The sequence below is a fragment of the Mastigoproctus giganteus genome, chromosome 12, assembly GCF_048544385.1.
Source record: "Mastigoproctus giganteus isolate SK-2022 chromosome 12, ASM4854438v1, whole genome shotgun sequence".
Taxonomy (NCBI): Eukaryota; Metazoa; Arthropoda; class Arachnida; order Uropygi; family Thelyphonidae; genus Mastigoproctus; species Mastigoproctus giganteus.
The window spans coordinates 173,386,534-173,402,242 of record NC_143586.1 but is presented as its reverse complement, the minus strand read 5'-3'; the positions used below and the strand labels follow the sequence as shown (position 1 = coordinate 173,402,242).

At 36.2% G+C, this 15,709-nt stretch overlaps 1 protein-coding gene across 2 annotated transcripts in view; it reads left to right on the top strand.

Moving 5' to 3' along the window:
* Positions 1–15,709, top strand: part of LOC150077601 (very low-density lipoprotein receptor-like) — a 269,423-nt gene that overhangs the window by 52,056 nt on the left and 201,658 nt on the right. For both annotated transcript variants that reach the window (XM_090386228.1, XM_090386229.1), the window contains exons 5-6: positions 2,131–2,247; positions 4,932–5,177. In XM_090386228.1, coding sequence (XP_090242354.1) covers positions 2,131–2,247; positions 4,932–5,177 — 363 coding nt within the window. The remainder of the gene's footprint in view (positions 1–2,130; positions 2,248–4,931; positions 5,178–15,709) is intronic.

Below are 15,709 nucleotides of genomic sequence, written 5' to 3'. Positions count from 1 at the left end.
TGTGTTGTTCTATTTGTATAAACAGGTTCTAGGTTTAGGATTGGTTCCTAACATCTGGAAGGCTTATTAGGTTATTGAAATTCCTAAGGTTCCTAATCCCAGGGGTGTGGCTATTATTGCCTGATTTTTATTTGTTCCCCTTTTCAAAAGTTTTTGAGAAGTTATTAAAACCCTTATTGAATCAAGTTTTTGCCCAGTGGTTGTAAACATTCCATATAGTATGTTTAGGAGAGTGACAGCTATTTGTCTACAACAATTAATAAGGAAAATTTTATTCATCTTGGAACAGGTAAGTTGTTTTACATGTGATTTTTTTCAATATAGCTTTGCTTTTGTCTCTCTTCGTATTCCTCCTTTGCTTTTGGTTCTGTAGCATTGTTTTGGCATTGGGGTTCCATTTTGTCATTGATATCAGACATACCATTCAAGAGGTTCTTATCGTTTTCCAATATTCATGACTATAGCCCAGTTGAAATATCTGTGGGTATCTTTCTTCTTAGCAAGCTTTCTGCTTTTCTTTTCTCTTGGTTTCATTTTTGTGAATTAATAATGATTCAGTATTTCCTATGCAGATGATTTTGTTTTATAGGGTCAAACAGCAGGTGAACACCTGCTGTTTAACCCAATAAAAGTTTTGAAGTTTTCTTTCATTGCTCACATCCAAAACAGTGTCAATGAATTGATGAGATATCCAAGTTGGTTTTTTTGTCTGAGGATTAGTCTGGTGAAGTCCAAATATATGATTTTTAGTCTTTCTTTTAATCCTATTGTCCTAAGTCCATGTTTTTGAGAAAGTGCTTGTCCATTATTCGGAAGTTAAATTCTTGTGGATCTTTGAACTCATTGTTGAACAATTGAACTTTAGGATGGATTTCAAGGAACATTTTAATTTAAATTAAAATTGCTCACCTATTTCATTTGCATGTAGAGGCTGTCATCATAATCTTTACACTCTTCTGGTCTGTAGATTACTCCTGCTCTCATTATATATATTATATAATGAGATAATGAGATAATAGCATCTGTGACTTCTGAATCTGAGAACAGCTTTTTTCATGCTCAGCTTACTTTTGATAGGGAAGATAGGAACACATAACATGCTGCACCTTCTGCTTCAAATGCCAAAACCTTTGGCACTCATTGTGCCCACACTTTTTTAAATAATAAGCGATTATTAATAATTGTTTTCATACTTACAACACTCATGCATAATTTGGATTCAATAACTCGCATTGTAATGTATCTTGTTGCACCAGTCACACACTCGTACATGGTGTGATTGAAAAGTGAGATTAACTGCACAATGCATGCTAGTCTAGAGGTAGACACATTATGTCTAGCTACCATGCAAACCTGTTTAATCCTGCATGCCAAACCACTTGCCTGTCCTCTTACTTTCCATCAACATTGCACAATCAGTGAGTAGTTGGATGCAGGTATGTTTTTTTTTTCTGTTTTGGTAGAATTTATGGTGGGAAAAATTTAATGAAGGAATCAAGCAAAGAATTTGCATCTGATTTTGTTGCAAAATTGTGAAATTTGGGGTGAAAAAAGCTACCAAAACTATCGAACTATTAAAAGACCTTTGTGGACTGTGCTTTTGGTAAACATACCATTTGTAATGGATAGATGAGCAAATGAGGTGGATGGATAGACAGATGAGAAGGTAGTTTTTTTTTTTTTTTTTTTTTGGCTAATGCTGATTGAGCTTTCTTCCTTGCATCATTTTCCAATACTAATGATGCCAATAATAATAATGTGCCAGATGAATTCACAACAGTGAGCACCAGTCGTGGCACTTAATATGAATGTGCAACATTGAGACAGTTTTATGATAGCATTGCTCTTTGTGCATCTGTGATATTATTAAACATATCTTACAATTCCTGCACTCTTCTATTTTATTAAAAAAAAAGTCTTAAAAAACCGAATGCCTTAAATAATGTTTTTTTTTTTTTTTTTTTTTTGCATTGCTTGGACTTTTTCATTGCATGACCTTTTTTTTTATGTTCACAAATAGGAAAGTGTTTTTGTTTATTTATATCCTATGTATTTATATCTATTTATCATGACATCACTAATTTTTAACCTCTGATCTTAAAAATTTCTTTGATTTACTTGAAAATAAAGATCGAGACACCTGTACTCAAGGTGAATTCACCTGTAATAATGGCAAATGTATTACTAAACGTTGGGTGTGCGATCAAGATCATGATTGTGGAGATGGCAGTGATGAAAGGAACTGTGGTAAGTACGTTCAGTCATCATTATTTTAAAATTATTAGGAAGATATATGGCACTTGATATTTATTGTTTGAAACTACTTAGTTCTTCATAGATTTTTAGTGTTACTAAAGACATGTCTTTAAATGTAGGAATTCCAGAACTTGGAGGCATAAATTCATATTACAGGGGAAGAGGTTTAGCTAGACTGTAGGAAGTTTTCTTTTAGCCAGCAAGTTGTTGATCACTTCACTGAAACAGCTTGTCTTCACAGGTAGTTGAGTCTGACAGTTTGAATAAATTCAAGGGTCAACTGAATAATTATGTATGTCAGGAGGGAAGGAAATAATTTGTATTTTCTTATCTACTCCTATTTTTTTTTTTTTCCTGGCCAGTGCAGCAAAAGCCTCTGGCTTCCTTGCACACACTAGAGGTAGTCTAGAGGTAGACACATTATGTCTAGCTACCATGCAAACCTGTTTAATCCTGCATGCCAAACCACTTGCCTGTCCTCTTACATACTAGATTACTTACTATATAAGTAATGTAAGATTACTTACTATGTAAGTTATCCATCCAGCTGTCCTCTTAAATTTCACTAGAATAGGCAGTAAGAATGTGAAAAGACTGGATATACATTATATGACCAAAAGTACTCAGACCACCCCTCTATAAATATTGTGTAGTATGCCAGAAATCCCTGTGTATGTGTATTTACTCATACCAACTTGTATAAACTTTGTGGTCAGCTATCAGCAGTACATTAGAGCCAGTAGAGTAGTTATTTAGAGACTTTCAGTAGAGTAGTTATTTAGAGACATTTGATTTTAGGAAAACAAAATATATATTTTTTATGTGAAGACCATACGATTTTGGTAATGGGATTATTTTTGAGGATGATTTATCTGGGGGCAAATGTGGTTGGAAATGTGGTTGGATGTCACATCAGTAACCTTTCCTACACATAACTAACTGAACCTTCTGTGGTAGAGGTTATTCAAAGATAGATAACTGCAGTGATACCTTGGGTACCACCCATGAATGACAATTGAAAAAATGTTTGAACAAACTTCACTAACAAACAGAAGGTCCTTGAACCTTAAAGAAGTTAGCTCATGACATACACACACATCATTTGCAAAAAAACGTCATCACAGGTACAAGAGACCATAGGAGCATCACATCTGTTAGTACATCATCCTTCCATAGGATGTCTTTTGGTTCAGTTAGGGAGCAGCTGCACATAAGCCCAATATTGCAATTGCCAAGCAATTGCAATATTATCCTGACTGAAGCTTGATGGAGGTGGTCTGATGGTAAAGGGCTGTTTCAGCTGGTTTGGTCTTGGGTCATTGGTAGTAGCCCACTGAACCACTAAGTTTATGACCTATTTGGTCATTTTGGACAATTATATACTGTCACTCTGTGGCAGTACTGTAGAAACAAGCTATATCAATATTAGCACAACAGCATTGAGTATTGTCATGCTAATATTGACAAGGGTCATAGAGAACTAGTTTGTGGAAAATGACACCAGAAAGTTGGTCTAACTAGCTCAGAACCTAGACTTAATCCTATTGAATACCTGTGGTATAAATTGGAATTCTGGATTAGGCTTTGGCCAAATGACTGCCTTACAAACTGACTCTGGCAGCTACTTTTCAAGAAGAATGAAGGCAAATGGCTTACAGATAGCAGAAGTTGGTAGATAGTATGCCTAGGTAGTTTGAGGTTGTCATGAAGGTCAGAGGTGACTCTACTACGTATTTGGTTATTGAAGAAAAAGCTTTTTCTGTAACTACCTTTGTATCCAAATAATATTTTTTTCAACAGTGATGAATCTTCTGGAGAAAAGTTCACTGTTTACAGGGGATTCAGAGTTTCTTCTTTTAAATTCCTTTTTTAACTTTCATTCTTTTAATTTCATCCATAAAAATCTTACATTTAGAAGCTAAATTTCATGTGTATGCATGTATGATGGGATTTTTTGAAACTTAAAGCCTTTATTATAAAGTAGCTTAATTAATAAAAATGGAAGTAATTTTAGTGTAATATATATTACACTAAAAAAAATAAATCAAAGTTATTTAAATATTACAGTATACTGAATAAAATTTAAATCTAAATTTGCTAAGCTAGTTAAAACCAAGATAAATATAGCGAGCCAGCGGGGTAGTCCCTTGCTGCACTTAACTGAGGATCGACATTGATCAGAACAAATGACACTTATAGTTTCTTGCTTTTAATTAAATTTATTATTTACGTATTCTGTATTCAAGTATTTTATATATATGGGTTTTACAGTTAGCTTAACCGTGAAGTGCAAGTAGGATTAATGTTATAATTTTTTGTAAAAATCAATATAATATAAATGATTTTAGGAAAACAAAATATATATTTTTTATGTGAAGACCATACGATTTTGGTAATGGGATTATTTTTGAGGATGATTTATCTGGGGGCAAATACAGTCCTTTAACTGTATATGCTGCTGGTCTTACACCATACTTGGAAACAAGTGATGCCTTATGGCATCACCTGTTTCCAAGCTTTCCCCTGGTTGGGTACTTTCTTACACCCTGTATATAATAGTTTTGTATTAAAAAAAAAATTACACTGTACACAATTAAGTTTTACTGAATATTCATTGCTCTAGATTTACTTTCACTTTATGAAATGAAATTAAAATGGATAAATGCATTTTATAGGAAATTACACATGTGGTTCTAGTGAAAAAATGTGTACAAATGGAAAGTGTATACCTGGAAAATGGCATTGTGATGGTGATGTTGATTGCAGTGATGGATCTGATGAGCGTTTATGCAAATCCAATGTGCCGTTCTCAAACTGTAGTGGAAATGAGTGGACATGTGCCAACCACCGAGACTGTATACATCAAACGTGGAGGTGTGATGGAGATGCTGACTGTCCAGATGCATCTGATGAAGCTAATTGTAAGTAGGAGCTATGAAAAATAAGAAGAGAAATTAACTATTATTTTCTTTTCTCCTTCTGTGGATTATGAAAAATGTTATCAAAGGAATTCTTATGACACTGAAATGTATTATAGATAATTACAGATTATTATAGTTACAATCATGTTATTTATTATATAATAATGTCATCATCTTCAGCCATTGCCAATCCACTGCAGGATGAAGGCTTTCTCAGCACATTTCCATCAACTGCGATCTTGTGCTTTCTGTTGCACCAGCAAATTTCATCAATTCATCCCATCTTTGGTCTTTTCCTTTGGCATTTAGAGTCAAGTGGTATCTATTCCAAAATTTGTTTGGTTGGCCCATCTATCATTTTTCATCATCTATTTTTCTTGATGTGTGACCTGCCCATTTCCATTTTAAGCACTTTGTTCTTTTAGTGATGTCACAGACCATGGTTTGTTGATGAATCCTTGCACATGTTTTTTGGTCTCTTTTGGTTATGGTCATGTTCAAAATTTGGCACTCCATACAGCAGGCCCTCGTTATAATGCGGTTCGTTTTATGTGGATTTGCTATAATGCTGTTCTTATATTATAACCCGTATCTGATTATAACGCTGTCACAAATCACTATAACGCTCTTTTACAGATTTCATTTTTTGGCATATAACAAAACCGTTTCATTTGATGGAGTTGATATCGTAAAAATGAATAGCAAAACAGCATTAAAATGTTTCCCACGCCAACTTGAGAAATTTTCCCATGCTCAGTGAAATTTTCTCGCATGCTAATTTAATTGCAGTACAGTGACTTGTTACGTAGTTCCGAGATCAACATTTTAAAAAATGATCAAGTATATTGCTTGTAATATTTACGTTATATGCATTTATCCGAAATCTAGTCATCACTCAGTACAGTATTAGACATCATGCGTAACGGACAGCTTACTTGAACATTGTATCATAATTAATGCAACCAATGCAGTTACATTTTCAAAGAGTTAATAATGGCGGATAACAATGAAAAAGCAACAATGTCTGGATGTGGTACGAAGACTATAAATGTAAGAAAAAGACTGAATTTGAAAATTAAATTAGATGTCTTGAAGCGAATCGATTCCGGTCAACGACAAGCTGATATGTGCCATAATTTAGGACTTGCAAGTTTAACTCTAAGAACAATTATAAAAAATAAAAAATTAATTTTAGCAGTGGGAAAGACAGCTGTTCCATCAAGCAACTAGCACTAGCTGGCTCTAGTTGAAATGGAGAGACTTTAACTAATTTTATTGAAGATAATATCCAATGCAGAATTCTGTTAAGTTAAATATTATATAACAGAAAAAGAGAGAGAGATTAGCCTATATGATGATCTCAAGAAAACTTGCCTAAAAAAAAAAAAAAAATGTGGAACCATTTAAAACTAGTAAGAGCTGGTTGAATAGATTTAAAATCCAGAGAGAAGCCACAAGTGCAGATCAAGGAACCGAAACTTTCAAAAAAGAACTTATTAAAATTATTGAAGAGGAGTATTATGTGTTATACTTCTCAACAAGTTTTTAACATAGATGAAGCAAGACTTTTTTGAAAACGAATACCTAAAAGAAGTTTCATATTGAAAGAAAAAAAAAAAAAAAACATGTCAGGTTTCAAAGCGGCAAAGGATCGGTTGACTTTATTGTTGGGTGGTAACGCTGCGGGGGATTTAAAATTAAAATTCCTTTTAGTTTACCAGGAAGAGGGCCAAAGTACAACCCAAAATCAACATATTTTTCATGATTAAATTCATCAATTAAATTAAATCAATTTAGATCAATTAAATTTATGATTTTAATTGTAATTTTAAGTTTAATTTTGATGCGTAAGTAGTTACCACATAATTATATACGTATGTAATGCAGAATATTTATATGTACAAATATTTGAATATTAAATATTTTGACTGACATTTTTTTTTTTTTTTTTTTATGTGAACCCCAAACACGAGAGGTATTAGAACCTATAGTACTTAGTACCGTGCTTGGGTTGGAGGTTGAGAAGACGAAAGAAGATATTTGTTGACATTGGACTTGAACTTCTGTAGATTGTAATTTTCAGGAAATACGTATAAAGGAAGGTTGTTCCAGAAAACGGCAGTTGAATGAATAAATGAGGAAGATGAAAAGTTGGTTCTGTGGGTTTGAAGTTGGACAGTAAATGGATGTTGGCTGGTGGCGGCACGTGTTCGGACTGTTTTGAAAGAGAGAGCGGGAATTATAGAAGCCAATTCAGAAGAACAGTGTCCATGGAAGTATCTGTAGAATAGGCATGCAGCAGAAACAGTGCATCTATGAGAAAGCGAGTGGAGAGACTCTGTTAGAGATGAATCAATAATTAGCCTAACTGCCCTCTTCTGAATGGAATCAAGAAGCCTGAGAGAGATTTTGGGGCACCCCAGATGTGGGAACAATATTCCATGGCAGGGCGGATTTACGATTTATACAGAGTGAGCAGCTGTTTGGAAGAAAAGTAACGCCGAGAGCGAATGAGAAAACCAAGTTTTTTAGATGCAGAGGAAGCAATATTTGTAATGTGCTTGTGCCAAGAGAGATTAGAAGTCAGGGTAATCCCCAAAAGAGATATATCATTTTGCCTAGAAATCGGAGTGTCACTAAAGATAAGCATAGGAACAGAAGAATCCTTTTTGCAAGATATAAGACAAGACTGAGTTTTAGAAGGGTTGAAATCAACTAAGTTGTCTTTGCCCCACTGGAGAATTACCTGAAGATTGGCATTTAAGGAATTGGTAGCAGATTTTCAAGAAGTTGAAGCTGATTGAGCAGGACAAGGTTTCTCAAAATGGAAAGTTGAATGCAATGTGCTATCATCGGCAAAACTATGGATAGGATTTCCAGCCAATGGAAGAAGGTCATTGATATACAAGAGGAAAAGAGTGGGGGAAAGAACTGAACCTTGGGGGACACCGGCATTAGTGGAGAAGTTAGAAGACAGAGAGCCAGCTACCATCACCCTCAGTGAGCGATCAGAGAGAAAACTGGATAACCAATTACTAAAAGCAGTTGGCAAACCATAAGGTGGAAGCTTGTTTAGAAGACCTTTATGCCAAACATGATCAAAATCCTTTGAGATGTCAAGAGCAACTACTTGTGTTTCACCGAACCTTTCCATTGAATTAGTCCATAAATGGGTAACATAAGCCAGAATATCACCAGTGGATTGACACTGACGGAATCCATACTGGCGATCATTGATCAGACGGAAAGTTTCTAGGTAGTTTAAGAGTTGGCGGTTAATTGATTTCTCCATTACTTTAGAAAGAGTAGAAGTAATTGCAATTGGACGATAATTGGATGGGAGGGATTTGTCACCGTTTTTAGAAACTGGCTGGATATGAGCAAATTTCCTAGCAGAAGGAAAAACACCTTTGGAATAAGAAAGTGAAAACAGGCGGCAAAGAATAGGAGTAAGTTCAGGAGCACAGGTTTTGAGAACAAGTGGAGAAATACCATCAGGACCTGGAGCTTTCTTAGCATCAAGATTCATCAAAATCCTTCTGATATCCTTTTGACAGAAGACCACAGTAGGCATTGAATGGAACGTGTTGGGAATGGTGGGAGGTGTTTTACCAAGATCATTAATACATGAGCTGGAAGAAAAATGGGATGCTAGCAGGTCAGCTTTATCCTTGGCTGAAGTGACAACAGAACCATCTGGTTTGGACAGAGGTGGGAGCAGAGATGGGCAAAAGTTGCGGCCAATAGCTTTGGCAAGAGACCAGAATGCTCAGCTACCATTAGGGCAAGAAGCAAGCTTTCTACTCTTAGCCTGTTCAAACTCTAGTTTGGACTGATTAATAACTGCTTTACAATTGTTGCGAGCTTTGGTGTAGGCAGAAAATGAAACTGAAGAATTAGAAAAAAAGCCAATATGCAACATTCAAAATATGCAACATTCTTCTCTTCGACAGCCTTAGCACATTTATTGGAAAACCAAGGTTCAGATAAAGGACGAGATTTTAAAGTGGAGTGTGGGATAAAGGATTCCATTCCTGCAAGAATAATTTCACTGACACGATCTGAGCAAACGTTGACATCAGAAGTTTTGAATGAGTAATCTGACCAAGGAAAAGAAGAAAAGAAGTCTCGCAGGTCATCCCATTTTGCATTCTTGTAATGCCAAACAACACGAGGTTGGGAATAGCCATGAGATAAAGGTTCCATTGGAGAAGAGACAATCACCAAGTTGTGATCTGAAGTGCCTAAAGGACCTCTCACTTCGACCGTGTACTTAGAAGGGTTGTTTGTGAGAAAAAGATCAAGTGTATTGGCTGTATGATTAGGATTGTCAGGTATTCTTGTAGGTAAATGAACAATCTGTGCTAGGTCATTAGTAATTGCAAAAGCCTCAGCATCTCGACCTGCCGGGTTGGTGTGACTAGAAAACGGAAGCCAGCTGGAGTTGTGAACATTAAAATCACCAAGGAAAATTACCTCACTGTTAGGAAAGTTGGACTGGAGAAAGTCAAGTTGCAAAGAGAGGAAGTCAAAGAGCTCCAAGTGATTAGTGGAGTTGGGAGAACGGTAGAGACAACAGATGAATTTGACACAATGAGGTAGAGAAATTTTAAGCCAGAGAAGATCAAAGAGAGGAGATTCCAAATTGCCAAGTCTCTGACAGGGAATATTAGAACGGACATATGCACAAGTACCACCTTTGAGGCGAAAGGAATCATACAGCGAATAATTTGGGCATCTGAGATGAGCAGTAGTTGAATCAACCGATAACTGAGATTCTGTCAGAAAAAGTACATGGGGTTTGGCAGACTGCAAGTGGAAATGGACATCGTTGAGATTAGAATTGAGACCACGTATATTTGTGAAATGAATTAGGAAGTCCTTGGGAGGTTTAGATCTTTTCGCAGATAAGCTTGCTCTATTAGTTTGACAATTCATGGTGTATTCAATAGTAAGAAAAGTCGGTGGGACATGCTGTATGAAGTAATGAAATTTTTGGATATGACGTACATGGGGTAAGAATATACCCAGATTCTTAACATAACGTGGCCTCGACAATGCTCCCTGCATACACACTACTCGGACTCCCTCCAGTCACTATCTGGCAGAGTAGAGGTAGCAAGATTATACACTAGCTGATCCGGAAGCCTCCTAGAGAGTTACCAATAGATTCGGTCCAGTGTACTAACTAGCGGCCGGCCTGCGAACACCGTTTTAGAGCTGTACCCTCGAAATGTAAGGAATATTGGATCTCGCCACAACGTTCATCATAATCTCAAAAGTCATCAATCATACTGCATGATGGAAGAGATAGGGAAGGGTTGACTGGAACTTAGCTCTAGAGACTAAACATGGGTTCCACCACTTCAAGCCTCCAATAAGCAAAGTGGTGGTATTTGTGCATCTTTTCACTACCGTTTATTATTGATTAGGAAATATCCTATGGTACCTACCACAACTCACACATACATATGTTACCTTAAGGGAATGTGGCGCTCACTTAGTGAGGATTCACTTAGCGCTCTGTTTTTTTGGAACGCATTATCAGCGTTAAGCGGGGGTCACCTGTAATTCTTTGTGTGACCCTCAGTCTTTGTAAAGCTTTGGCATTCAATGTCCATGTTTCACAATCATATGTTAAGACAGGTAGGATACATTGATCAAAAACTTTTCATTTGAGGCAGAGTGGCACGTTTGCCTTGAAGACTATATTAAGCTTTCCAAATGTTTGCCATCCCAATTTTATGTGCCATTAAATTTCCATCATTATATTTCCATCGGTTGAAATTTCTTGTTCAAGCTAAATATACCTGTCCACGTCTTCTAGTTTTTGTCCGTCGGCCTGATTTTCTTTGGTCTGGTAAATTTGTTGAACATAACGTGTGTAAACTTGATATTCATCTTCAAACCGAACTTCTTGCTTTCATGCTATAGTTCTTCAATGTTTTGCTGTAATTCTTCCAGGTCATTGACAAAGAAAATGATATCATCTGCAAATCATAAGTGATTCAGGTAATTTCCAGTTGATCTCGAGTCCTTTATTATCTCAATTTAGCTTGCAAAAAATTTCTTCTAAACAGGCAGAAAATAGTTTCAGGGAGATTGTGTCTCCTTGACAGACACCTTTTTCTGTGTTGATCTGAACTTTATTATTGTTGACCTGTATTGATGCAATCGCCTTTTCATATATTGATTGGAGAATATTGATGTAAGCTCTGTCTACACCATGGTTGATTATGCCATTGGTTATTGCTTGTTTTGTGACTGAGTTGAATGCTTTTTCATAGTTTATATACATAATGGAAAGTTGTATTCATTGTGCCACTCTATAACTTACTGCACTGTTTGGATGTGATCCGTTGTACCAAATCCGCTTTTGAAACCTGCTTGTTCTTTGGGCTGTGCTACATCAAGTATCGTGCCTATTCTTCTTGAAAGTTCCTTTGTGAAAACCTTGTAGATAACTGGCAATAGCAGCACCGGACCAAGGTATTTCCATGCTCTGGGCAGAAAGATTGTTTTGTGCCCTTTACTAAGGATATATATTTTTTGCCTCATTGTTCTTCTGTTTTTGGTGCCCCGAGCAAGAGCCCTGCTAGCCTGTACCTTAATCCAGCACTGGGCAATAGGCTTATTGGTTGGTAGTTTTTTTAATCTGCCTTGTCACCTTTTTTTTGTGCAGTAGAATTTTTCCATGCTATAGGTACTTTGTTAAGTAGAAGACATTTTGAAAATAGCTGGCTAGAGCTTTACATACCAGGCTCCAGTTTTCAACATTTGAACATTGACTTTACCAGGTCCTGCCGCTTTACCATTTTTCATTGATTTTATAGCATCTTCTGCTTCTTCCAAAATTTCTGATACAGCTTTTGCATCTTGTTTTGGATCCAGTTGTTGTCCTTTATCCTTATAAAGATTTGAATAAAATTCTTCCTCTCTCTTTAGTATTTATTGTTGGGTTTGTTGTTGTTGTGCCATCCTCAGTCTTCAAAGTAAACATTTGGCTTGTGTGTAACCATTTTTCATTTTGTTTTCTTAGCCTTTGCTTTTCTTCTAATGTTCTTCTGATGAGATCAACATTGAACTTGTGCATTTCTTCTTTTATGCACTTTTTTACGGTCTTGCACATTTCTACATATTCTACCTTGTTTTTTATATTACCACTTTGTTTCATTTTGCAGCTCTTTCTCAACATTGCAATTGTTTCTTTTGATATTCTGGTTGGTTTTTCTTGTTTTACAGTTGGTGCCACAGCATAGGCAGTCTCAATGACTTTGCCATTATCAGTTGACATATCTGTGTCAAGAAGGTCTTGCAGCACGCAAAAACAATTGGATAGTTCTAGTTCAAAATTTTGATGATTTTTCAATAGTTGGTTAGTGTTGATCTTTATTTTAGTTGACTTGACCAATTTCTTTTGTCCTTTCTTGCAATCAATTTTGATTTTTGCTCTCAGTAACTGATGGTCACTTCCAGTATTAAAATGGTTCAAGACTGAGCAGTCAGTGAATATCGTTTTATTATTTGTCAGTATGAAGCTAATTTCACTAGTATTTCCAAGAGAGCTCTTCCGCGTCCATTTTCGTTGGACCTTTTTCTTGAAGAATGAGTTCATGATGAACAAATTTGTCCTTCTGCAATTCAATTAGTAGTCTGCCTCTATCATCACTTTTCTTCAGTTCCATATGGGCTGACAGTGAGTTTTTCCCATTTTGGATCTTACCAATTCTCTCATTGAAATCACCCATTACAGTTTTATAGTGGTAGTCATCGTGCTTATAATGGTGCAATACATCTTCATAAATTCGTCAACTTCATCATCACTATGGCTACTCGTAGGGGCATAAGCTTGAATAATTTGAAGAGAATAGTGACTATTTAGCTCAATAAAAACGCTGACCCCATATATAATGGGAAAAAAAGTGAGGGGGGGGGGGAAAAGTGACTATTTAGCTTAATAACACAGCAAGCTATTCTTTCAGTAATACTTTCTACTTTTATGGTTGAATCTGTTTGTCTTTTGTTGATTGGGAACCCAATTCCACCACATCACCCATTATTTGTTCCTTTGTAGTACAGCTAATGTCCATCTTCTAGTCGGACCAAATCTTCACTTTTCTTCAAATCTCACATAAACCGATGATATCCCAATTGATGTCTTTCAGCTCTTGTAATGGTTTTTCTAGGCATAAGTCATTCTAATGTCTAAAGACCAAAGGCAGCTTGATAGAGCTTGGTGATTCTTAGTACCCTCTGCATTGAGCTGTTCTTCCCACTGCTGTAGGTAGTAGCTCACAGGCCTCTGGGGAATGAGGGCTGTTTATTTTGTTGTGAAACCATGTTGAGGGAATGCACCATAATCTGCTATGCTGGTCCAGTGAGGGTTGAAAGATTTTTGATTGATTTAGTTTGATCTGCCCATCATGGCATAGTTTTCAGCTTCATTGACACACTCAAACATTCCCTCTGCGATAAGGCATCAGTCCATGGGAGTGTATATATTTGTAATATGGTATTGACCCTTCAACTACTGTCTCCTTTTCGTTGGACCTTTTTCTTGAAGAATGAGTTCATGATGAACAAATTTGTCCGTCTGCAATTCAATTAGTAGACTGCCTCTATCATCTCTTTTCTTCAGTTCCATGTGGGCTGACAGTGAGTTTTCCCCATTTTGGATCTTACCAAATTTTTGGATCTAAAAAAATTTTCCCAAAAATTCTAAAAAATTTCCAGGCTTCCTTAAAAATTCTTCATGTAATTTTTTAAATAAATTCTAAAATTTTTTTTTTAAATTTCACTTCACTAATTCAAATGTAATTTGCAATTAGCAATTTAGTTTGCAAACATACATTCTAAGATTATATCTGTTAATATATTAAAATGCAGTCCATAGCATTGGGACCCCCATTTTTGCCATTTATACTCAAAGTTCATAAGAATTTCCTATTCCTACATTTTGATCTGCTTGTATTAACAGAGATGCATGAAATTTTATGGTACCAGTGGGTCATCGTAGTTGTGTCCCCCAAATAATGAAGTTTGCTATGATGCTCAAGTTTACCTTCCTTTCTTACCAGCATTGATATTTTAATTCATTAATATTTATTTTAGACCTTGCATAAGAATAATTGTTTATTATTTTCCACATAATTGCAGCAATAAGATGGTGACACAGACAATTCAGCCAAGGCACATTTATTCCAGCACCCTTTGTGCTTCCTCCCCCCTATGTGGCAGTGTAGGGATCATCTCTGCAAGCAAAACATCTGCTTAATGTTGCCTGGGTCGCTTCTTCTTAAGGTAATGACATTCCCATGCTCAACGTTAGTTGAAGATTTCACGTTTCTAGAATTGTCGTGAACCTCATAAAGTCATTACCTTAAGAAGAAGCATCTGAGGCAAATTTAAGTGGATGTTTACTGATACAGTACTGTAATAGAATTCGTTTATACTTTTGGGGGAGGAGTTATAATTCTCACAAAGGGAAAAACTGCAGCATAGTTTCAAAAGAGGGTGGGAGTTGTTAAAAAAGGGCGAGCCGATTGTTAAAAATTTACCAGCACATTACTGCTCACAGCCCTTCTAGTTGTTGCACGTGAATGAATCATCTCTCGTCTCACTCTCGCTTTGCCTTCTCAGAGCGTAGTCTCTAATTAGCATCAATTGTATGCACTTGTGTTATCATTGATACTGAACCAATGCAGAATCAGGAACTGTAAAGATTTTTCAGTGCTGTGATTTTTGGTAATTTTTATTTTAATTTTATAAAATTTCGGACTAAGATGCCATGTAAAGATTTGCCACTAGCCGAAAAATTGCCTTACTGGAACAAATGAAAGGGCATCCATCCAATATCAGTCATCATCGTTTGGCAGAGATAACTGGAGTACCGAAATCTACAATTGCATGCTTGATACACCATCAAGATAAACTGCGAGAAGAATGGACATGCGATGAAAAACAGGGAACATCCCAAAAATGTAAATGTCAAGGTAAAGATCATAACATTGAGAATGTTCTAAATCAGCAGTTCTCCATTGTAACTGGACAAGGAGTGCGCATCAGTGGTTCAATGTTGAAAAAGAATTCAGAGGAGCTTGCTAAGAAGCTGAGTCATGATGATTTTAAAGCAACAGATGGCTGGTTATCTCTATGGAAATGTAGGCATGAGATTAAATTCAAGAAACCACACAACAAAAAAGATTGTGCTGATGTTGTAAGTGCAGAAGAATGAAATCCAAAAAACTACCCATCTTACCACAGAAATTTTGTTCAGATGATATCTACAGTGCTGATGAAACAGGCCTGTTTCATCGTGCCATGCTAAATGGGTCTCTGTGCTACAGTTGTATAATTCTATCAGGTTCCAAGAAAGCAATGGATCACATATCTGTGTTATGTTGTTCAAACATGTCAGGAACTGATAAAAAGAAGCTGTTGGTTATTGGGAAAAGTGCTAAGCCTCGATGCTTTAAAGGGCTGAAAATGGACAGTTTACCAGTCGAGTACTATGCTAATAAGAATGCATGGAT